This window comes from Panonychus citri, unplaced genomic scaffold, assembly GCF_014898815.1.
Source record: "Panonychus citri isolate SS breed McGregor unplaced genomic scaffold, ASM1489881v1 Contig00040, whole genome shotgun sequence".
Classification (NCBI taxonomy): Eukaryota; Metazoa; Arthropoda; class Arachnida; order Trombidiformes; family Tetranychidae; genus Panonychus; species Panonychus citri.
Genome location: NW_026515445.1, coordinates 929,452 through 953,359, shown reverse-complemented (window position 1 = coordinate 953,359; position 23,908 = coordinate 929,452). Strand labels below are relative to the sequence as shown.

General features: G+C 30.0%; 3 protein-coding genes across 3 annotated transcripts; 2 read left to right on the top strand and 1 right to left on the bottom strand.

The window, feature by feature from the left end:
* Positions 1–8,403: 8,403 nt before the first annotated feature.
* Positions 8,404–11,053, top strand: LOC128397735 (LIM domain only protein 3-like). The gene is made up of 3 exons (XM_053358483.1): positions 8,404–9,071; positions 9,160–9,285; positions 10,349–11,053. The coding sequence occupies exons 1-3, from the start codon at positions 8,839–8,841 to the stop codon at positions 10,716–10,718; spliced, it is 729 nt and encodes a 242-aa protein (XP_053214458.1). The 5' UTR covers positions 8,404–8,838; the 3' UTR covers positions 10,719–11,053.
* A 6,489-nt stretch (positions 11,054–17,542) lies between these two features.
* Positions 17,543–22,153, top strand: LOC128397734 (vitamin K-dependent gamma-carboxylase-like). The gene is given in 7 exon segments (XM_053358482.1): positions 17,543–19,774; positions 19,850–20,015; positions 20,085–20,276; positions 20,510–21,234; positions 21,237–21,551; positions 21,615–21,921; positions 22,002–22,153. Coding segments are annotated over 7 exon segments (2,079 nt in total). The 5' UTR covers positions 17,543–19,497; the 3' UTR covers positions 22,099–22,153.
* A 109-nt stretch (positions 22,154–22,262) lies between these two features.
* LOC128397736 (histone H2A.V) lies at positions 22,263–23,579 on the bottom strand. The gene is made up of 5 exons (XM_053358484.1): positions 23,419–23,579; positions 23,035–23,112; positions 22,846–22,959; positions 22,634–22,763; positions 22,263–22,449 (listed from the first exon to the last, which is right to left on the bottom strand). The coding sequence occupies exons 1-5, from the start codon at positions 23,419–23,421 to the stop codon at positions 22,382–22,384; spliced, it is 393 nt and encodes a 130-aa protein (XP_053214459.1). The 5' UTR covers positions 23,422–23,579; the 3' UTR covers positions 22,263–22,381.
* Between the last annotated feature and the right edge of the window lie 329 nt (positions 23,580–23,908).

Genomic DNA, 23,908 nt, shown 5'->3' with positions numbered 1-23,908 from the left:
AAGTCTCTCTCTCTCTCTCCTGTATAAAAATGCTACAAGAAGATGATAATAATAATGAGGATGATGATAATGATACTCAATCATGGCTCATCCTTTTCATTGTAAACCTCATATCAGAATTATATCATTCCCTGAGTCTCATCATCATTTTCCTACTTTCAGTAAACTTTTCATCTTTTCATCATCATTATCATCATTTCCAATCTTAATGATATAAAAATAAACCTTCAACCAAATGATTAACTTTTCCCTGTAGTTACTTATTGACGAAACATTGAGAAGGAAACAGTTTCTTTAATCATCATAATACATTTGTTCCCATCAAATTAAATTAAATCACATTGATTATAATCACATTTCTCAAACTGAATCTGTTTCTTTCATATTAATACAAAATCTTCAGGTAATTGATACAAAAATAACAAACAAGGAAAACAAATACAAAACAATTAATCAACATTCACAACAAGAGTCAATCAATTACAATCATAATGCATAAGATTAAATCATTTACTTATGATATTTACAAAAGCAATGGATGAGGTGTCCAAATCACTTGCAGGTCTCATCCTCATCTTCACCCTAACCCACCCCACCCCACCACTATCATCATCATCTTCATCTTCATCTTCATCCTCTTTTTTTATCCAATACATGAACTTAATCAATATAATTGTTTCGTTACATAGGAAACCCATTTCAAGCATTACTTTGAACTCCTTTTTTCACTTAAGATCAATTTCATTATCATTTTTGCACTTTTATCATCATTCTATCTTCCTATCAACACAAGATATAACAAGAATCGAGTCCCACTCCCACCACCACCCACTCGACGTGCAAATAACAACATTAATAGTATCATTAAGAGCATTTAATTGAATGCAAAATGTTTGTTTCAGTTTTAGGTTGATAATAGTTACTCACATCTTGGGAATCACTTCTCGAGCATCTTAACACTAATGGTTTTGGGTTAAAGATAGACAACAATTAATATTATTGTAACACATTGTTACACCTTGACATTAAGTTAATTGATTAAAATGGTCTCTGACAATTTGCAGGGATTTAATCAACACACACACACAAATTGACTGTGTGAGTGTTAATATGTTTACGTGCTAAAAGAAACAATAATAAGTATTATCAAGAACAACAAGAAAAAACTAAAGGTAGAAAACAAAATAATCACTTTATCACCCAAATGATTTATCCTCGTTACTTGTTTTGTTTGTATACAACTGTAAGTGAAATATATCATTATCAATATAAGAATGGAATCTTCATTTTCTCACTCATCTTCTTCCTCATAATCATCATCCTGGTGTATTGCAAATACTATTAACTAACAACAACATGAAAAGCATTCTCTTGTTCATCATCATCATCGTCATCCTCATCTTCTAGGTACCTTTTAACTTGAGTTGTGTTGATGGGATGAATCCGCTTGGGTTAATGAAGATACATTTTGACATCGGTTTCCTTTTAATGCAACTCACTGTCTCTCTCTGTCTATTTATCTCTCTATCAATTTTTATCTTCCTTTTCTCACTCCCAGTTTTTTTTCCACCCCGAGGGTGGAGGAGGCTCACTTTACCATCATCTTCCTCTTTCTTTCTTCATCCAATAACTTTGATGATCACAAAAAAATGGCCTAAGATTTATAGTTAATAGTGAAGACGATAAAAGGATCTGTTAAGTCCTACAAAGGAATCCCATTCACCTCATAGAGCAACACACAAATACACTTAACCTATCATACGACAACACAATTTTCAAGTCTCTCTCTTTCATCTTCCTCATCCTCATCCTCCTAGTCATCATCATCATCATCACACTGTCTGAATTACTTGTGAGTCTTTGTAATTCAGAGTTAACCTTCCTTTCTCTCTCTCTCTCTCTCTGTTTATGAACATTATATTTCAAGATCACGTTATCCAATCATCTTAATTCAGTTAACAGGAACGTAATCATTTCTTTTAAAATGAATTGAGATATTGAATTGTTTCAAATATCACCTAACAGATTAATATCATATAATCATCTGAAAACTTAATAATAATGATAACAAGGTCTCGAATTATCTTTCTTATAGAACTTTGTTCAACTCGATAAAAAAAACTAAACTTTTCCAAAACACAATCAGTAGTAACATCAACAATAACAATACCAAATAATATGATAAATATAATAACATGTCTAAGAAAATGCAATGGAAATATTAATACAATTTAAACAACAATTAGATAACAACAATTGAACAAATATCAGGTGTAAGAAACAGATAAAGGATAAGAGAGAATAAGAAAATCAAGTTAATTGTTATTTAGCAAATTGTTTGATAGAAATTATTGCTTTTTAATATCTTAATAAACGATATTTTCATCGGAAAAAAAGTAATGATAATAATGTATTTAATCAAATATAAGTAATACACAGAATAAGATATTAAACTAATGTCCACAGGTCTCTGTATCTACTGTGTATGTTTGTTTATGTCTGAAGAACAAGAAAAAAAGAGGCTTCCTAATAGTAACAAATACATCTCAATTTACTAATGGATCCATCCAATCTAGTTAAGACAAAGTATTAGAAGAGGAAGATGAGGAAGAAAGAGAAAAAGAAAGAGTCAAAATGATGATAAGGAAGATAAGCAAGGGCAATTAAGGGGTAGGAACAATGAAAGTATCCACTTATAATATTACTTTGCTAGGGAATGATAAAAATAATATGTTATTGTTTAAAGAAATTGAATGAATACTTGAAATGGAGAGAGAGAGAGAAAATTGAACAATGATAATATTAGTTACTGAACTGGTCAAGAAGATGAGGATGCTAAAGGATGATTGGGGTGGACGATGAGTGAAGCTTGAGAAAATTTTATTCATTCCCTTGTTATTATTATATTTTAATAGGAAAATATTTCCTTTCAATTGAATGATTGTTGTAATGGAAACAAAATTGGCTTTTTAATCAGATTCATTGTTGATTATTTTGTTAGTATTTATATTAAATTGTTAATATTCAAGTTATAACGGTTAATATGAAATCTATGGTATTTTCACCTTACCAGTTTCATGATATCACGAAAATTAACTAGAAATGAAGCTGAGCTAATATATTATATTGTCGTCATTCATCCAATCGATTTAATTAAAGTATCTTCATCTCCCTGATTTGCTCAGTTTCGTAATAATAATGATGATAATATTATGATGATGGCGAAAGAATCAATTTAAGTGACGTTATTTTTTCTTCCTCTTTTTCATCTTCATCATCTTCTTGTTGTTACTTTTTTGCTCTTTCATATACTTTTTCCAATGTAATCCAAAGGAAAAGCAATTTTCGCCAATCATTTCAATCTTCCTCTTTTGTTTGTGGACGAGTGATGGACATGATGATGACCATGATGATGAGGATGATAAAATGGACGAGATTAAATCACTGCAAGCAAATAACAACAATCAAACAAAACCTTTTACTTCAGTAATACTTATGAGTTGTAATGTTTCAAGTCTAAACTTTCACTTTCTTGTTTCTCTTATTATATTTATAGTTTTTATAACCTGGACAAAAAAAAGTTAATTGTCTTTGATTGTTGTTATTTTTTCTGCTTCGTATTGATTGAAACAATCAACTTAATCATCATCATGATCAATATTGATTAATACACTCACTTACTTTATTGTATCTCAAAGTTTCATTAAGCTCCATCAGTTTATACAAGGAAATCTTTTAATATCGTTTTTTTTTCATCTCTCACATTACAATTTGATCAGTTAATTAGTTAGTTAGTTTTTGCTTTTCCTAGTTGATTAGTTTGATTATTATCCATTATGATTACAATTTATTTAACTGTTGTACTATTGCTACCCACTAATCATGGTTAATAAGAACGTGACTTTAATTTTTGATAATCAATGGTAATTGTTACTTTTTATTATTATAAGTTATACTTTCTGTTGATTAAATTGAAATTAGTTTTTACCTTTTTCCTTTCATTAATTAAGTTAATTAGTGGATGAGGTTGTGTGTGGAAGCAGTTAATTGATCATCTTTAATTGACCTTCTCAATCAAGTTAATTCCTTAACTATAATTGCAGACCGGAATTGCATGCAATTAATATTATCATCAACGTAATCATTGGTAAATTAATTTAATTTCATTCATTTAATCACAAAGAATAGGAAATAATAATAACAATCCCTTTTGATCAAATTAATTAACTTTCAATTGATCAGGTTGATTATCTAGTTGATTTTTTTTTCCTTTCTCATTTTCTCATTCAATTTAATTTCATTTTATTAATCATTAACTTAATTTGCTAGTTAATTTAACTATTTTCCCCTTTTCTATCTAATTAAATTTTTAGTATTGATTGTGATTATCAACTGATTTAATCATTTCCATTGGATTTAATTAAATTACTCTGATCATGATACGAGAGGGAGAGACACAACAATTGATTAATAATATACAATTAAAATGATGATCAACATTAATCAACAATAAATAGACAAACAAACTCGGGCAATTTAATAATAATAATAGTTGATAATAATTCAATTGTCAGTTGATTGGATTTGATTAAATTGTGAAGATTAATTGTTTAGTTGAAGAAAAGGAAAAAAAAGTGAAATTAAATCAGAAACAAATTAATTAATTTCCTCTCAACTGTTATCATTACTTACACTTTCACTCAGTTAATGACATATTTAATTAAATTGTTGACAATTAAAATTAAACAGCAATAAATATCCGTAAAGTTTTGGTTATGTTATTGTTGTTGTCATTTTAATTTTCTTGATAGATTTGATTTGATTAAAGTTAATTCTGATGGGCAGTCCAATTAAAATCATCTCAAGTGAAAATTAATCCGGTTTAATACTAATTGTGTCATTCAAATTAATCAATTAAACTTTGAGAAAAGTTTTCTCGTTAATTAAAAAAAGTAACTCTTTTTATTAGTTGATTAATTGATTACAATTAGCCAGTTGACAAAAACATAGAAATCAATAAATTTTAATTAAAGGGTCAATACAATTAACCATTTATATTAGATAAATCATCAAATGATCAATTGATTGTTAACCAATAGTGAAAATGGAAAAGTAAATTACAATTTATTTGATTTGATCAATGTATCTAATCATTATTATTATGGTTGATTAGTTAAACATGCAATTAGATGATTGAAAATGCTAAAACTATTAGTTGATTGTTGTTCAATTTGGTTAATTGAAAAGTGACCTTTTAAATTATTTCACTATTTACTCAATGATTAACATTATTTTATCATCAGATGATTAATATTGATTCACTAATTTGACAATCAACTGATTTAAGGTTAACTGGTCAAAGGATGATGCTTATTAAATTGTATGATTAACTGATTGTTGATTAAATCAGTCAACCTTGTATTACCTACACCCAATGGTTAACTAAATTGTTGTCTAATCATCTAATGTATGTAAACATTAATAAATTACATTCACTATTCAGTTGGTAATCTAATTTAAAGACCAGGCAACAAAATAGTTTCACTTGATTGTTGGGGGAGTTTTTTTTAATTTAGTTTAATGAAATGTTTGTGATTAAATTTTGTTTAATCAAACTAACACAGTTTCACAATTAAATGGTAAATGTTTAATTACTTATTGAATGGTTATAATTAATTGGATTGTTTTGTTATTATTTCAAAGTTAATTCAGTTTTGCAAATTACTTTTTTTCCTATTGTAGTGTTTCCCTGTTGATTGCTGTTGATTTGATTTGTTAAATCATTAAGCTTTCAAATTAAATGAGCAGAAAATTTAATCAACAAGGTTGAAGAAAAAATCTTTTTGATAACAATTAACTAAATTAATAGTAATTTATATAAATATAAATCTAAAAGTGATATTAATCGAGTATAAATTAACTCTAAATTTGATCAACATCATCATAGGAATTGAAGTTAATTGTTGTTTTATTTTGTGGAAACAAAAATGGAAAATTAAGTCAATTGTGAATTAACTGTTTACAATTAAATTGTTCGTAAGTTGTTAAGGTAAAGATTTCGGTCCGTAGTTCCTTATGAGAATTAACTAATTGTAATAACTATTGGACTCGATGAAACCATGAAATGAGATCTCATTAGGGAGTCAATTCAAATTAATGGTAACCAGATAAATGAAAATCTATGTCAAAGTGAGAGTGGAAAAGCAATTGAGCGTTTGGATGGAGAGAGATGAGGATGAGGATGAGGATGAGGATGAGAGATAGAAAATAAATTAGTAAAGACTTGAGAACGATGATGATAATGAAGATGATGAGGAAGACTGTTGTTACTGTATCGTAAATAAAACCAATTTAATTGAGTTAATTAAGTTTCCATTGACTTGAATGTAATAAGCAGAAAAGAGACTCGAATCAAGATTAGATGCAAATATCTTCCCTTGTCTTCCAAGTCTCTCTTTCTTTCCTATTACATTTTAATTCTGAGAACCATTAAGAGCAAAAGGGAGAGTCGATTCTCTCTCATCAAATGTAATCATCATTGTTATCATTAAATAGCATTAACATCTCGCACTTTCACTAATATATTATTTCCATCAAGAGAAAGAGAATTGAGAGAAAAAAACAGAAAATGGAGAAAAGAAACAAAACTCTGTCTAATCTCTCTCTCTCTCTCTCTCTGGTTTGTGGCTTAAATAATGAGCCCTTTAATATGATGGAGAAATAATGATGATGATACTTGTATCATCCATAGTTGATATATGAAAATATCCAAATAAAAACTCGATTAATTTAATTGTTCATAACAACAGCGCGTAAACAACAATAAGGATGAAGAGACTTCGTTAGTGTTACACTTTGGGAACAACAAAAGGGTCAACTTAATGGGTTCGGGTTCATTAATAAGCAAACAAATTGGAATCTCCAGTCTATATGAAACCATAATGTTCACCATTGTGGTCGAAAAGATGACCAGAAACAATTAAAACAACAATTAACTGGGAAAATCAAACGACCGAAAACGTTTTAGCCGAAACTCGTTCCAACGCCGCCTGGAGAGTAACGTGTTTACTAAACTGCGAATAGTTGGCAAAGTGAACTGATAATTATAATTTAGTTTTCATTAAAATTAATGAAATGCAATCAATTTTAATTTGAATAAACACACTCATTTATAGTTACAGAGTCACAGCAGCAGAAAAAAAAACAGTAGCAATTAATTGCAAGATAAGTTAAAAGGAAAAGTAACTCAACAATAACATATGAGGGAAAGAGGCAAACATTTTAATTGTTATTATAATAATTTATGGATAAGTTAATTTACTTGGAGCTTTAATTGTTACTGTTAATGGTAATTGTTTCTTCTACTGTGTTAGTTAATCTGTTGCCAATTAAATGTGATGAGAAAACAAAAGGCGACAACAAAAAATAAAAGGAAAAGATGAACATTTTCCTCCCTCTTTTTCACCAGAAACGGAAATGATGAGAAAACGGACCAACGTGAATCTCGAGTCCATTGTAAAGATTAAGATACTTTTATCATTATTATCACTGTATTAATGTAATTGGGTATTGGTGTCCTGGTCTCTCTCTCTCTCTCTCTCTCTCTCTCTCTCTTCATTAAGCTAATGAGGTTTGTTACCAGAAAATGTTAACAGAAAAAAGTTCATTTGGTTAATGAACTAACCTCTTTCTATTTTGCTTTCTATCTTCTCATCTTTTTATCTTCCTTTTTCTCTCTCACTTTAACCAATTTGTTGTTAACTTAATGCATTTTCTATCTTCCTTCTTATCATCCGCATCTTCATCATCTCTTTCTGTTTCCTTTTCTCTTTTCATTTGAAGAGAAAGAAAAAAAAACTAACAGATAAACAAGTGACCAACAATTTACCAAGATTTGCTCAGAATTAACGTCAAAATGAAATATAAAAAAAGTGTCGTTTCAAGTAAACATCTAGAATTATAAAGGTCGACATGATGAGAAAGAGAAGATGAAGAGAAATAGATAAAGGCTAAACAATATAATAAGAAGATGATGGAGAGAGAGAGAAACTTTGATAGGATTGATGGTGATGGTGAATTTATTGAAATGGCCTGTGGAGGACGAAGAAGAAAGAAACAGAAAAGGAATAAAGAAAGAGCAATTTTATTACAAATCGCAAAATTAGAGAAGAGAGAGAGAGAGAGAGAGAGAGAGAGAGAGTAAATTGGATTGATGTTGATGCACTCACACGCATCATTTTACCATTTATATACAAATTTCTTTATCTTCATCCTCCAGGAGGATGATAATGGTGATAGGGATGCTGAGGATGATGAGGGAGCTAAGGCAAAGTAGGTGAACATGCGTGATCTATGGGATTGATGATCAGGCCTGGGAAAGAGAGAGAGAGAGAGAGTTGAAATGCTGAGAGACTCAATATCCCGGTTCTGTTATTATTGTGTTTAAATCCCTTACACAGTTATCATTATCATCACCATCTTCTTCATCATCTTCTACTATTAATACTTGTTCATCTTCGTATTTATTATTATTTTCTCTTCTTCTCTCTCATCATCATCATCTCATTTTTATCATTTCTCTTTGTTATTGTTACTCTTTTTATATATTAATATCTGACTCTCAGATTCTCGCCTTCTGATTGATATTATTTTTCTGTTGTGAAGTGAATCTGTGCAACCTTAATAACATCATCTTCATCTTCATCTTTATCTTCCTCATCATCTGAATTGATTTTCAAATATTGATGGATATTGTTTAGTGTCTTTCATCCAATCTCTCAGTTTCTTTCGTGTCTCTCATCATCATCATCATCTTCACCTTTTCATTTATAATTAAAAATGATGGAGAGAAAAGTTTCTGGAAATTCAATTTCATCTTTAATCGGTGAACGATTACCTTTCTGTTCAGGATGTAATGAACTGATTAAAGAACAGTATCTTTTGGAAGCGGTCGAAAAGTTCTGGCACGAGAATTGTCTTAAATGTTCATTGTGTAAAGGTCCATTGGCCGAAATGTCCACAACGTTTTATGCCAAAGCCGATTTGTTACTTTGTAAACGAGATTATTTCAGGTAAGAATTTGAGTGGAAGAAAAATTCGAAATCGATAAATTAAATTGATAAATTGTTTCCATTTGAAAAAATCGTTGGAAATGTTCAGATTATTTGGTCGAACCGGAATTTGCTCAGCCTGTCACAAAGATATTCCCAGTTTCGAGTACGTTATGAGAGCTCGTGGTAATAGTTATCATCTTGATTGTTTCGCTTGTCAATCTTGTAATCAAAGGTATGTAATCAATCAATCAATCAATCAATCAAATTAATTCAATTCAACAATCGACAAAAATTAACCATCCAACTGAAAAATAACGAGAAAACTAAAAAACCATTTCCTTTTCCGCTCAACTTGTTAATCTAATTGTAAACAATTTCACCAGATTATCAACATAATCATGATGATAATGTTTCCAAAACTTGAAATCTCAATAATTAATTAATTGAAATACTTTAGATTCATTTGAAATTCATTTCTATCTCATTAATTATTTAATTAAAAGTTGATGGAACAAAAATTATTTTTTCATCTCTTCTTTTAATCATGTCACCATTATCATTAAATTGTTAATATATAAATTGTTATTAAATTTCATTCATATTAAATTATGATGATGATTATTATTATTATTATTATTAATAGATTAAATTGTTTATTCAATAATAATAATAAACTACATAGGAAACCCTAGAGATTGAATAGAGAATGAAAAAAGTAATAATATAATCAATACTAATATTAAATTAGATGAGAAGTAAATTGTTGATCATAAATCATTCTATCGACAATTAAATGAGGAATAGTATTAGTAGTGATTAATGATGATAAATTAATGGTTAGTTTATTGATTTAGCCAACAGAAAAAAAAACTTAATCAGCTAAACATGATTAAGAGAAAGAGTAATGAAAATTTATCTCCAACTGATTAAATTTGATTGTTACAATTGTCAAATAATTGAATTGAACTTAATCATAACTGTAATTGTTGTTGTTATTGTTATTGTTATTGTTATTATTAACATTGAAACCGGAACCGGGTAAAGGTTTTCCAATTTAATTTAATTTAATTTAATTTTAATTGTCAATCAAAATGAGAATGACAATAAACAATTTAACGAGTAGGTGGTGATTCAATTCTGCTTTTTATTAATAATAACAAAAATAGAACCAATGAAATTGGAAATTAAATCAATTCTAATTGTTTGGTTGTAATATTAATATGTTTTCATGGTAAATTGATTGTTTCACTAATCAGATTAATCTAATTAATTTGTATTTTAATTTCTTTGAGTAGGTTTTGTGTTGGTGATCGTTTCTATCTCTATGAAGAGAGGATTCTATGTGAAGAGGATTATAAAGATGTAATATCAGCCCGAGGTAATAACAATTCAAATAACGGTAATAACGTTAATCATCATCATCATCATGGCCTTGATCATCACCATCACCATCACCATCATACCGTTAATAACGTTAATCATCATCACCATTTAAACAACAATCAAGTGATTCCAACAAATACATCAAATAGTACCAATAATACCAATTCGAGTAATAAAAAAAGTGACCAACCAACTGGACATCATCCAGTAAATCACCATCCACCTAATCATCATCAGCCACCACCTCAATCGACTCGATTATACTCTTGTCATGATCATTGATTAATTAAAACAATTGCAACAATTAATCATTTTTCATTTGTCTCTTGTCGCGATTTTTTTTTCATCAATTAACGTCAAAACATTTACCAAAACAAAAAGGCCAACAATTAAGACGCACATTTAATTAATCTCATCAACACACATCAACAATTTACTGTGATTACCTGATTACTTATTTCAATGGTGACACTTTGATCCTTTACATAATTAACTAATCATCAAAAACTTCATCATCATCATCATCATCTTCCCATGTTTCATTTAATTGAAACTGTAATATAATATTATATATATAAATTAAATATATAAAATGATTAAATCTAATAATAACTTAATCTTGTTTAGTTAAATGTGTTGAACCTTTTTTTTCACATGATCAATTGAAACTGATTGGGTTAATCAATTGATTAGTCAAGCTTTACCCATCTTTTTAATTAGTTTCCAATCAAATAATACTAATCAAATATCAACAGCAACAAAGGTTCAGTCATCTGTTAATCAACTAATCATGATGATGATAATGTATTCCTATTGAAAATGATTCAAGCCTGATTAATTAACTAAGAATGTTAATTTGAATTAATTTGAACATAAAAAAAGCACAATGAACATCAACAGTAAACAGTTGATTATTGATTAAACAGTTAATATCGGCTCAAGTTAATTCATTTCAATTCCAACAAAAGTAATTGCAATTTAATGATAAAATGATGAAGATGATCAAGATGAAGAAATAATAGTGAGTGAGTGAGAGAGAGAGAGTATGATGAAAATCGGGATGAGAGATGATCAATTTAAGTGAAAGGAAAAATGTAATTTCATTGAAAAAATGGGTTTCAATTTAAAAATTTGAATAAGAAAACAAATGATAATATTACAAGGGAGGGAAATAAGTTATTGGCAAGGAATGGAAACAGAAAAATGATATAATAATAACATTTGAAGATGATGAAGATGAAGATGAAGAGAAAGAGAAAGAGGAAGATGATTGTTGGTTATTTTATGAAATTTTGATGATTACCAGTGAATATATTTGCTATTATATTGTATTAGAGTGGAGGCCATTTTGGTTATTAAATGGATTTTCATCCTCTCCCACTTTGAGAACGAGATGGAGAGAGAGAAAGAGAGAGAGAGAGAGATGGGAGAGCAGTGGGTGGATGAGAGATGAAGATGAGGGAGAAAGAGACCTTTAAGTTGATATGCAATTTTATATTCAAATAAATATGAGAGGGAGTGAGAAAAATATTATATAAGTTAAGGTGAGTTGGAGAGTGGGAGTTGGATTGGGAGGAGGAGAAGGTAAAAAATAATAAAATATTATTACAATAAAGATAATAATGATAATATCAGTGTTATCAGCATAAAAAGTGTATTAGATTGGCTTAGATTATAATAATATCATCATGTGAATTATTGTATCAATGAATTGTATCCATTTTAATGTTATTTGTTATTATCATTAAGAGATTGGAAAAACATTGAACAATTTAAATTGTTTAACTGATTGTGAGTGGGTTGGGTAATCTGTTCAAATAGTATTCTTCCCATACAATTAAAGTATCGGTGGGGAAAATTAGAGACCTTTTCAATTCAGTATCTTTTATTTATTGTGTTGGTGAAAACTGATTTGGAAGTTTCGAAAAAAAATTCGAAAATTTTTCAAGAATTTTATTATTTTTTTCTCGATATTCGAATCATTTTCTTCATGGTAACATGTTATATCGCTGGGAGGTTATCATATTTGTTTCTCTTTGATTCTGATTGTTAAGTTGATTTGATAATCAAAGGTAATTCTTGTATATAATAGTTTACCGTTTATGATTATGATTAAAAGACAAAAGTTTAATCACATCGAGAATCAAATTAAATAATAACCCATGATAAAAGTTCATGAAGAAAATGAATTATTAGAATCATTATCATGGAAAAGATTAGTTTTTTTCTTTCTTTTTTTTTCATCCTGTTCTGATTACGATTAATTGAGGATTAACTGAATTGAATATTAATGAATATGGATGAGAAGGTGAATTAATTAAATCAATTATCTGGTAACAAATTGTAATTGCAATTGTAATTGTAATTACTTATAGCAAAGTCTCTGGTATTATAATGTATTGGAAAAGTAAGTTTGGTGAATTTTTTTTCCTCTTTTGTATTAATAATCAATTGTAATTGATTCTTGAATTTTGATCCCAGATCAAGTAAATTTTTCTGATTATCATGATTATCATAAATTAATTAAATGGTTTTTATTTTCATTAATGATCATGATTAAAACAAATTCAATTGCACGTCCATTAGTTTAATAACAATAATATTATTCATGGTGAAACTATCATTTGTAATTACCATTAATTGTTACCATGATTATAGTAATGGAATCATAGTTAAACTAACTAATCAATGGAAAGGTAAAAAAAAAAGTAATTGTCTAATTTCATTTGCTAATCATTCAATCAATCATCCTAATTACTTTGCAACAATCAAAAGTAATAATAATAATCAAAAAGCTCAAACTAATTTGTCAATACTATTAATAGATATCAATTGAATTGAGTTACCATTATCATGATTACTATGGGATTTTTTTGTTCAAATTAATGCAAGATAATTATTACCATTATTAAAGTTGATTGTAAATTTAGTTGACGTGATTGTTGTTGATACACAATGCGAGGTGGGAGTGGGTGGCAAGGAGAGTGGGGTGATTATCAATACAATTTACCATCTAACAATTTGATAATAATACAATTTGATTCCCTTGGTGTTGCATTTTTATTGATAGTTTATTAAAAGGTAAGTAACTTGTTATTATTATATTTTGTATCTATTGTTTACCTTGTTGTTGTTGTGTTGATAAAAATGAGACTCACTGAATCACAGCATGATCATCATGATAGGATGATGATGATGAAATGCTCACGCAATTTCAATTGAATATACAAAAAGTATAACAAAGATTGAAGATGAATTAGATTGAATCTCATTTTTTTTTTCATTTACCTTTTATATTATAAAAGTAAAGGTCAATCGAAGGTGATTTAATAATAATAATTATATTATATTGTCTTCATTAATTTGATGGTTTATGAGGTGAATCAGGGTGGGAATGGGAGTGAGAGTGGGTGGTTAGTGTAAATTAACAATCTCCCTAATCATTAAATTGTTTTCCATTGTTTTTCATTTGATTCATGAAAATTGTAAAATTAAAGTTTCAATGAAGATAATGATTCATTGACTATGCACTTTTATTGATTGGTTTGTGTTAATTTAGTTAACAGGGAGAGAAGAAGATGATGATAATGATGATGATGAGGAAGATAAAGGTGAGTGCAAGTAAAGAAAGTGATTCAAGTGAGGGCGGGTTATGTTTTAATGAGACTTTACCTCGGTGTGGATAATATTATTTGCATTAACTTGATTGCTCTCCATTGGATCCATTTAATTTCATACATTTAACTAATAATTTATGGCCTCTTCATCATCCTAATCATCCTCATCTTCCTATTAATACAAAAGCATGATACATGGAGACTCTCACTCCCAATTCTCATCTTTTCAAGGATTCTTTTTACTCTCTCTCATCCCTGTAGCCTTCTCCTCCCACTCCCACCTCTTCCTCCTCTCACCCACCCTCAACTCCCTCCCTGATCCAATTCTCTAGCATTTTGCTTGAATAACTTGATAATAATTATAATTATAATAAAAGGATAATTTCCTCAATTTAGTATTTATTTATAGATTCACCTTCATATGAGATAATAATCATGATGATTATTTGAACAACAACAACAACAACACCATCATCATCATCAACAGAGGATCAACAAACAATTGGAAAACAATCAACTAATCATGAAAAATTGTGAACAATAAAAAACAAAACAAAAACAAAATGTAAACAACAAATTGCTTGAAAATTGGTTCATGAATTAAACTCAATTTTCAATCAACTTAATTAAATTACATTAATAGTAATTGAAAATTGTTATTAATCATCAACATGATCATAATCAAATGTAATCACTTTAAATGAGCAATCATTTTATTATCATTTTGATATTTAATCACAATCACAATCCAATTCCAATAACAGTTAACTTTCTCACTCCCTGTCTGTCAATCTCGGTCAATTTAATATATTATAACCTTCACTTTCCGCTTCTCCCTTCCGCCTCCACCCACTTTCCACCCTCTCCTTTTATTATTATTATTACTTTATTATCGATTTCCTAAATTGCTTCACTCACTCTCCCTCTCCCTCTCCTTCTCACTCTCTCTCACTCTCTCTCACTCTTTGGTAATAGTATCAGAAAAAAGCAAATTACTATTAAGCTTACGATTAAAAAGGTTCTCGAAATAATTACAACTACAGGGACGTGCTAGAGACCAACATTAATTAAATTAGATTATTATCATTAACCTTATCTCTTAACTGTGTTATTATTGCTTCTTGTTGTTAATAACAAAAAAGCTTTATGATTAACAACAATATAAAAGTAAATCGTTGATTACAATTAACAATTAATGTTTGGCTCTCTTTAGCCTTTTCTCGTATGTTGATTGTTGTTGATACTCTTTTAATTTATCAGATTGACAACGATGATAATAATTGTTTGCCCTTTTGTTTTTAAGTAATTAATGTGACTCTCATTAATTAACAGCCATTATAATGAATTAAAAAAAAAAGTTGATTACAATTTATGTTAATTTTTTGTTAATTTTGTTTGTTACCGTAATTACTAAATTGCTGTTGGAAGCATTTAAGTTTTTTTTTAGTTATTACCTTTACTTTGAAAAGTTAATTTAATTCATGTTATCATTTAATTGTTGCTCACTTATTTGATTGCTACTCTTTTCTGGTTAACTATTGATTTTTGTTTTATAATAATAATAATAATTAGTATTAACTTGGTGTTAGAACAATTTAGTAATTAATCATTAGAAAGGGAAATTGATTATCTTCTAATTTTGTGTCTCCTTCTTGTTGATTGTTAATCTTTAAGTTAGTTAGTTGTCAGTTTAACGGAAAAACTTTGATTTCCTTGATTAATATGATTTACTTGTTAGGTAACTAATCAACTTACTTTGATTGGAACCTGATCAATGTTATACTTATTTCCTGTTCCGTTTGTTACCTGATTTCGTTCACAGATTTGGGTTTACTGTTTTTCTCGTCATTTCCTGAATGATCAACATTGAATTTCCGTTGGGTAACATCCTAATTTTTTGGCTCCTCATTCAATTACCAATAATGGTAATAAGGATCAACAAGAATGACAACAAGTAACAATTAATCTAATAAAAGTTAATCAAGAAAATTGGTTAATTATTAATACAATTAGTCTATTGTTTATGAATATAAATTGTGTCCCTGTGATGGCTGAAAGCAATTGATCATTAATTTCAATTGTCTAATTGTGTTAATTAGTTTTCTTCACTAAATATGTTAGTTGCTATTGAAGAAGAAGAAGAAGAAGATGATTAGTTAGTTTTTGTTTCAACAATTAACTGGGAATCATTTGTTAATAATTCGTTTCTCAGGTAATAAGTTACAGTTTGTTGATTCCTTTTAGTTTAAGATGAAGACCCTTAAGGTTAAACAATGATGATAATCAACTATTATCATTGACAATTAGATTGTTTCTTCTTCTTCTTCTTGTCTACTTACCTGAGAGATATATGATTACAAATAACATTTGGTAAACAAATTAAATCGAAATGTAATCATCATCGCCATCATAATCATCACCATAATCATTATTATTACTCTAATAATAATAATCTCTTATTGTGTTATAGACTCTTTAAGTAATAATGATAATAATATTATTAATACCTTGGTACTATTATTACAGTTTTTTGGATTCTGTCATTTTTGCCTGAAATCAGCAGAAATTTAATTAACGAACACAACAAAAAGTTAATTACTCATTTTGTCTCCTTCTTCATTCACCACCATCACCAAATCTCATCATCATAACGTTTCCCTCTCATTATGATGTTGGTGATAACACAATATTTAAAGGATAAGTATATGTATCAATATGAAAGAAGCACTTTTGTTGATTCACTATAATTAATATTTTTTTTTTCTCTTCTCTCCTTAAAAACAATTACTTGGGCTTTTTATTGTCTTCCATCACAGTAAATAATAATTAACCTTAAGGCTTGGATATTAATTGTAATACATTTTTGGTTTTACAAAAATGATAAATAGTCAATTAAAAATGAAGAGAAAAGAAAACTAAGAAAAGAATAAAAAAATTAAACAAAGAAAAATATAAAAAAACAAAATGGAGATCGTTTTTCAATCTAATCAAACACAAAGAGAACAAATTTACTCTTCAATCCTTTGTAACTTTCACAATTTAAGGTTTTCAACAAATAAATCAAATCTATTGAGCACCAAACACTTAATTAAACACTGTAATTAAAAAAAGAAATCAAATCAACAATTAAAATCAATTCAATTAAGAACAAAACAATTAAATCAACAATTAACAATCGATGACGTTCATTGACCATTAGGTTAACTCTTTCTCTTTGGCGGTTAACCAGAAAACCCAAAAATCTCCTGGCGCCATCTAGCGAATGGAAAACTTTCTATTCTCCTGATTTTTAAAATTCTTTTTTTTATTCCATAGTTTGGTCTCAATTGATTATTGTTTTTTCGTCTCTGTTTATTTTGTTTAGCGTTCTGGTGATCGCTTTGTGACATATTAGTGTAAGGAGATAACGGACCTTAGGCCTTTCTATTTACCGGGAAACAGGTAATATAATTGCTACTGTGATAGTTGCCCAATGGCGACGATAAGTTCATCCGTTCAGTTGGTGTTCCTGATTCACTTGTTGTTTTTCAACGTAATCGGTCAACTTTAAGATCTTAAAAATGGTCGCCAATGGATTGGCCTGTTTAATTGTGGCAGTTGGAAATGTTGAGTAACTTGATGACCATTATTTTGAGAATTGTGTCCAGTTTGATGGTTTTCCTCCTGAATCGGAGTTTATTGTTGATGTGGATAAAATGTTCCCGGTGAAATTTTACCTCTAAATTGTTCAACTTGTTCTCGATTAACAAAACATTGATGGTTATTCTCTGATGCACTGACAGTCTTTTTCTCGATCTCAGAAATCTCAAAATTAAGATATTTGAACAATTCAATGTTCTCTAAGTAGCTAAGGAAATTGTTCACAGCCTCTGGTCATCGCCTCGCAAATTTCCTTTCATGGGCCATCATCATCTTACCGATTATCATGTTAAAATCCTAACTTGATACCATTTCAACATTCCTGACATAGTCAAGAAGGTAATTGTTACCGAAAACAAAAAATATTCTGAAAAAATGGCCAATCAATCAGAGAAACGGATTTTCCTCTTGATGTTGGTTCTTCATACATCTTTGTATTTCTTGATTCTGTAATTACATAGTCGAGTAATTAAACCGAGAAGATAGATTGAGAGGACAACATACAAGTATCATTAAATTGATTGAAATCAATATTCTGGCTGGAGATTGATTAGTTGGAATCTATTTAGATTTAATCGTGATTATTTTTGAAATTTGATAAATTAAGTGATCTAATTTGGAATGGAAAATCTTTCAACTGTGTTAACTTGACTCAAAATTAGTGAAAAATTAACCTAAGGATTATCAATATCAATCGATTTGATTGATATTCAATTAACAACTGAACATACAATTTGATTCCTGTTAAAATATATAAACTGAGTGAAGAAAAATAATCTGACCCTTTCAATCAGACTTAACAAGAATCAATGGTCAGTGGTCATTTCCAGGTGATGTCCATTGACGATAATCATCATTATTATCACAGAGACTTTAATCTCTGTTTTTATTACAATCTATCAATTGCCAAGAACAGTTGACTTTTAATCCTTGGACAACATTGGATAATCAATTGATTATAAACACAACACACATAAACAAGATCAACAACTAAAAACTCCCAAGAGGATTAAATGGTCAAGATGACAGTTTAATGAGAGAAAAATAAATCCCACTGACCAATGAGAAAAAAATGACCAATGGAGAAAAAAAAATCGATTCCAAAGCTTAAATTACCTTTTCAATTGCATGGACACACAAACAAACAATTAACCTAAAGAACAACCTAACATGAGAGACAATTAATCTAATTTCTCATCATCTGTGCATGATCATGATAAACTAATTGTGAACTGGATTAAATCACCTGATCACAATTTACTTGTTGATCGAGTTTGAAAGTTTCTGTTGATTGACAAACAAAAGTTCATCATTTGCCTTTTTGTTTGTTGTTTTCCATAGTTGATTCATCGTCATCTTCATCTTCATCTTCATCTCTCATCATCTTCATCAATCATCATGTAGAACAGGATGAAAGAAAGTGAATTAGGAAGATAATTTTTTCACTCTTTCGTCTATTTATCAATCTATTTCTGGAAACATCGAGTTCATCATTTACACCAAGGTTACTATGGTAATCTAATGGTTTACGACCAAATTGATGAAAAAATTGACTCCAAATTGACCACTTGATTATTAACAATTTCCACTATTCAAATCAATCAATCAACTCTAATCATCTAATCATCTTGTGTCCAGTCAATGTTACAGTTTTTCCTCCATGTTATTCAATTGTAATTCATGTTAACTATTGAATGCTGATCATTTTTGCTTCTTCGTCAAAACCAAAACTAACAATTTGACTTGGATTTTTTTTCTAATTAATTTGATTCTCTATTGTGATAAATAATTAGTTCACTTATTCAATGTCCAGTTTTCTTGATTGTTGTCGCCATCGACATCATGGTTCCCTTTTCAATCGTTTTGTCCAATTTATGTTTCGACCTGTTGATGGACATAGTTTAGCTGTTTTTCGGATTCTTTTTGGTCTTCTGATGGTCATCGATTTACAGGTCGAACGGGCTTTTCACAAGGCTGATGAGCGATGGTCACATTCGGATGAGTGTCGCTTTCCGTTAATTGATTGGATTAAACCTCTACCAGGACCTTACATGAACTTATTGTATCTCTTAATGACTTTCGGTTAGTCAACAATTGGACCAATAATTACTTAAGACCAAGGATTAATTATCGATTTTAATTGTTGCCATTCAACAGGTTCAATTGGAATAACGATCGGCTACAAATTCAAAGTATCGACAACAATTTACGCTCTAATCTATTGGTACATCTTTCTATTGGATAAAAGCTACTGGAATAATCATTCGTATCTATTTGGCCTAATCACAATTATCTTAGTCTTTTCTGATTCTCATAAAATTTGGTTAGTTGTTCATCGATTATATTGAAATTTTCAATCACCGAGTTAATTGACTTTCGTTTCCATTCACAGGTCAGTTGATTGTCGTGATTCCGACGCCGATAATTACGGCAAGGATAAAGTCCCTTTCTGGCAATACTTTATAATCCGATATCAGATCAGTTTGGTCTATTTCATGGCCGCAGTGAAAAAGGCCAATCTTGAATGGATCGGCGGATATTCAATGAGATATTTATCAAGTCATTGGGTTTTCTCACCTTTCAGGTAAAGTTTACAATCGTTTACAATCAGTTGGTTACATTGATTAACACAGTTGTTGATTCAACATTTGCTGTTAGTCAAACGATTGGTTGATTGTTAATTGTTTAGGTTAAATTGTTCAATCAAGTTTATCATTTGACTTGTGCATGTCAATCAGTTGAATTATGATCGATCAGATTGGACAATTTAGAAGAGAGAAAAAAATTGATTGTGTTTTTGTATTTGTCACAATTTAGGTTGATCCTTTCACCGGACTTGGTTGATTTAATTGTCATCCATTGGGGTGGTTTTCTAATTGATTCATCAGTCGGTTTCTTATTACTCTTTAAATTAACTCGACCATTAGGATATCTATTCACTGGACTATTCAATTCAATGAATTCGCAGATATTTTCAATCGGAATGTTTCCCTATGTGATGTTGTGTGTCCTTCCGATTTACAGTTCACCCGATTGGCCGAAATCTTTGATTCGATTGTTTAATCATCAAACTGATTCACCAATTGAAGTTGATTGTTTGGAAGATGAAGATGCGAAAAAGAAACAAGCAAAGGGAGAAGCAAATGAGAAGCTAGAAGATGAAGATAAGGTTAAAAAGAATGAAAGAGAAGGCGGGAAAAGAAGAGGAAAGAACGAAGTGAGAAAAGGAACCACACCCACGGAGAATAAGATGTTCTCATTGAGGCCAATTGGGTTGCAATCATCTTCCAAAGAAGAGATTAAGGTCACTAATCGACAAAGATTAACTTGTTCCTTGCTGTTAATCTACATGAGTCTCCAAGTGGGTTTACCCTTTTCTCATGATCTGACCCAAGGTTACAACACATGGACTCAGGGGGTTTATGGTTATTCGTGGGACATGATGGTCCACAATTGGAGGTTATTGGGCAAACGGGTGTTGATTGTGGACAAACGATCGGGACGCGAGGTTTATCTCAACGTGGAAAAGTATTCGCCCAATAACGGTGGACTCATCATGCTGATATGGCGAAACAATTTGCTGAATGTTTGGGTCATCGGATCAAAAAGATGACCAATCTGACGGATTTTGAGATTCGCATGGACGTTTGGATGTCGTTGAACAAACGGTTCGCTCAACGGGTTTTCGATCCAACTGTTGATCTACTTGCAGCCGAATGGTCACCATTCAAAAAACCCCCTTGGGTACTTCCGATGTTGACTCAGTTCACCGATTGGAGATCAATTCTCAAGGAATATGAAGAAAATATTTTGAATTCTAATCAATCACTTTACGTTGTTTTCATGGCTGATTTTCCAGGTAACTGATTGGGCAAAACAAATCAAATTTCATCAATTTAATCAATTTTGTTTCGTTGATTAGGTTTTGATTTTGTTAATTTTATCGATCCACAATTTGGTAATACAACATTCAAGGTTCTAAGTGGTTGGGTCAAGTTACAAGTCAAAGGGTCAATTGTCCGGTTGATGACCAAAGGTGACGAAAGTCATTTGCCTTCGGGTGAATTTCATTCGGTGATTCCGATCAAATCAGAACCCGCTTCTTACATGTACACGTTTACTAATAAAACTGCTGCTGAATCGATGTGGCAATCGAGTGGAGATAAAGAAGATAAATCAGACAAAAAGGATTATTGGATAATCCGATATTGTGGAAAATGGATTAGGAGGTAAGTGTTTTTATCTTTGGATTAGAGATTGTGACTCATAACCGATGATTTTGATTCTTATGCTTTCGTCTTTTATTCAGTTTCCAGATAGTAATTGAATCATTCACGATAATTGGAGGTCAGTTAATGAACGCGTTCGGAATTGGAACTGAGATTTTTCGAAAAACGAATCAATAGAATTGATTGATTCTGAAGACACAAATAAACAGAAATCCTTTTTTTTTGTTTTCAAGACAGAATAATGATGTTTATTTTAAATGTGTGTAATGTGTTGAGTGTGAACTTTCCAAATAAGATGTGAACTTTATGAAATGAATGTCTTAATGAACTTGGTCTCATGGATTTGATGATTGATTAATGGAAAAAGAGAAAAAAAATTATAAAAAGAGAAAGTAAAGAAGAAAATTCCTATCGTATCTGTCAGCTTACTTTCCCCTCATACATTGGTAATTAGTTAAAGTTAAGCTGGTTTCTGTCCAGTTGCTCCTTTCTTGCCGATCAGAGATTTGTGAATGTGAGGAATAACACCTAGAAAAAAATAGAATTAAAAAAATAAATTAATAAGGTGTTATTAGCAAAAGACCGCCAAAGAACGGGGGCGGGAAATGTTTTGGCGCCTAAAAGTTACAATAGCCTTTGGCCTAATGATGAGGGAACTTATGGTCTTTTTCTGGAGAATGAGATATAAGTGATGAAAAAATTTGACACTTACCACCACCCGCAATGGTTGCTTTGATCAGTGAGTCCAATTCTTCGTCACCACGAATGGCAAGTTGAAGATGACGGGGAGTAATTCTTTTCACCTTCAAATCTTTACTAGCATTACCTGCCAATTCAAGTACCTAGATGGTAAAAATTAGATCCAAAATGAGTTAATAATCAGGTGAATATAAAAGCCCGCCAAATAATTGATGATATACTTACTTCAGCAGTAAGGTATTCTAAAATAGCTGCTGAGTAGACTGCAGCAGTAGCACCAACTCGTCCATGACTTGTGGTTCTGTTTTTCAAATGACGATGGATACGTCCTACTGGGAACTAAAGAGGTACACGAGTGAGAAGAAAGTAGATTAATTAGAAACACCAATGACACAAGAGTTGACTAATTCTTACTTGAAGTCCAGCTCGAGCAGATCGTGAGACTGCTTTTGCCTTTGCTTTTCCAGAATCTTTACCAGCTTTACCTCCAGCCTGAAAGTGAATTTAAGAATCATACGTGAAAGTTAAAAAGAGAAACAAAAGGCACGTAGAGGTCATTGGAAAGAAAAAAAAACAATAAACGAACAAAAATAGAGTAAAAGTAACAAGGATATTGAAAGAGAGGGAAAAGAGGAAATAAAAAGATAGGCAAAGAAAAAGAAACCAGAGTAAGAGTGGAAGAAAGAAGGGCGAGAAAGAATAGAAAAGGTAAGACAGAGAAGAGAAAAAAGAGAGAAGTAGAAACAGAGAGCAAGAGAGAAACAGAGATGTTTCTCTAAAAAGAATTTAATTACTTACCATTTTAGTGAATTGATAAAAGTGATTTGATGAGATGAAAGTTAATTAAAACAAGGTGAATGTTAATTGTATTAAAATTAGTTATAAAAATGGCAAATATCAAAAAACCAAGTCAATTATTCAACAGAACGAGTGAATCTTTTGTTACTTATGTTGAAAACCTAGTGTTGCGCTGATACTTTTTTAGCGAGTAATATTATCGATACTTTCGTTTTCGATATTACTCGATACTTTTGTGAACGGTATCGAGTACTTTTTCCAGGCACTGAAAGTGAATTTTTGACTCAGAAAAATGAAAAATTGAGAATATGTAAAAATTTCACCAAATAGAATCAGAAAAAATCAAAAAATATTAGCAATACTGTTCAATACCCACGGTATTGTTGATACTTTTCGATATTTTTCAATATTAAGTATTGAAAATATTATCGATACTTTGCTTAACAATACCGATACGTTCAATCAATACTTTCTATCGGTATCGCGCAAC

What these genes read in the sequence shown, in the direction of transcription:
- LOC128397736 (XM_053358484.1), bottom strand. An exon ending in CTGCTCGAGCTGGACTTCAA is followed by an intron (nt 22,960 to 23,034) that starts GTAAGAATTAGT and finishes GTACCTCTTTAG; the next exon opens with TTCCCAGTAGGACGTATCCA. An exon ending in AGCAACCATTGCGGGTGGTG is followed by an intron (nt 22,450 to 22,633) that starts GTAAGTGTCAAA and finishes ATTTTTTTCTAG; the next exon opens with GTGTTATTCCTCACATTCAC.
- LOC128397735 (XM_053358483.1), top strand. Translation starts at nt 8,839, where the DNA reads ATGATGGAGAGAAAAGTTTCTGGAAATTCAATTTCATCTTTAATCGGT. An exon ending in TGTAAACGAGATTATTTCAG is followed by an intron (nt 9,072 to 9,159) that starts GTAAGAATTTGA and finishes GGAAATGTTCAG; the next exon opens with ATTATTTGGTCGAACCGGAA. An exon ending in TGTCAATCTTGTAATCAAAG is followed by an intron (nt 9,286 to 10,348) that starts GTATGTAATCAA and finishes TTCTTTGAGTAG; the next exon opens with GTTTTGTGTTGGTGATCGTT.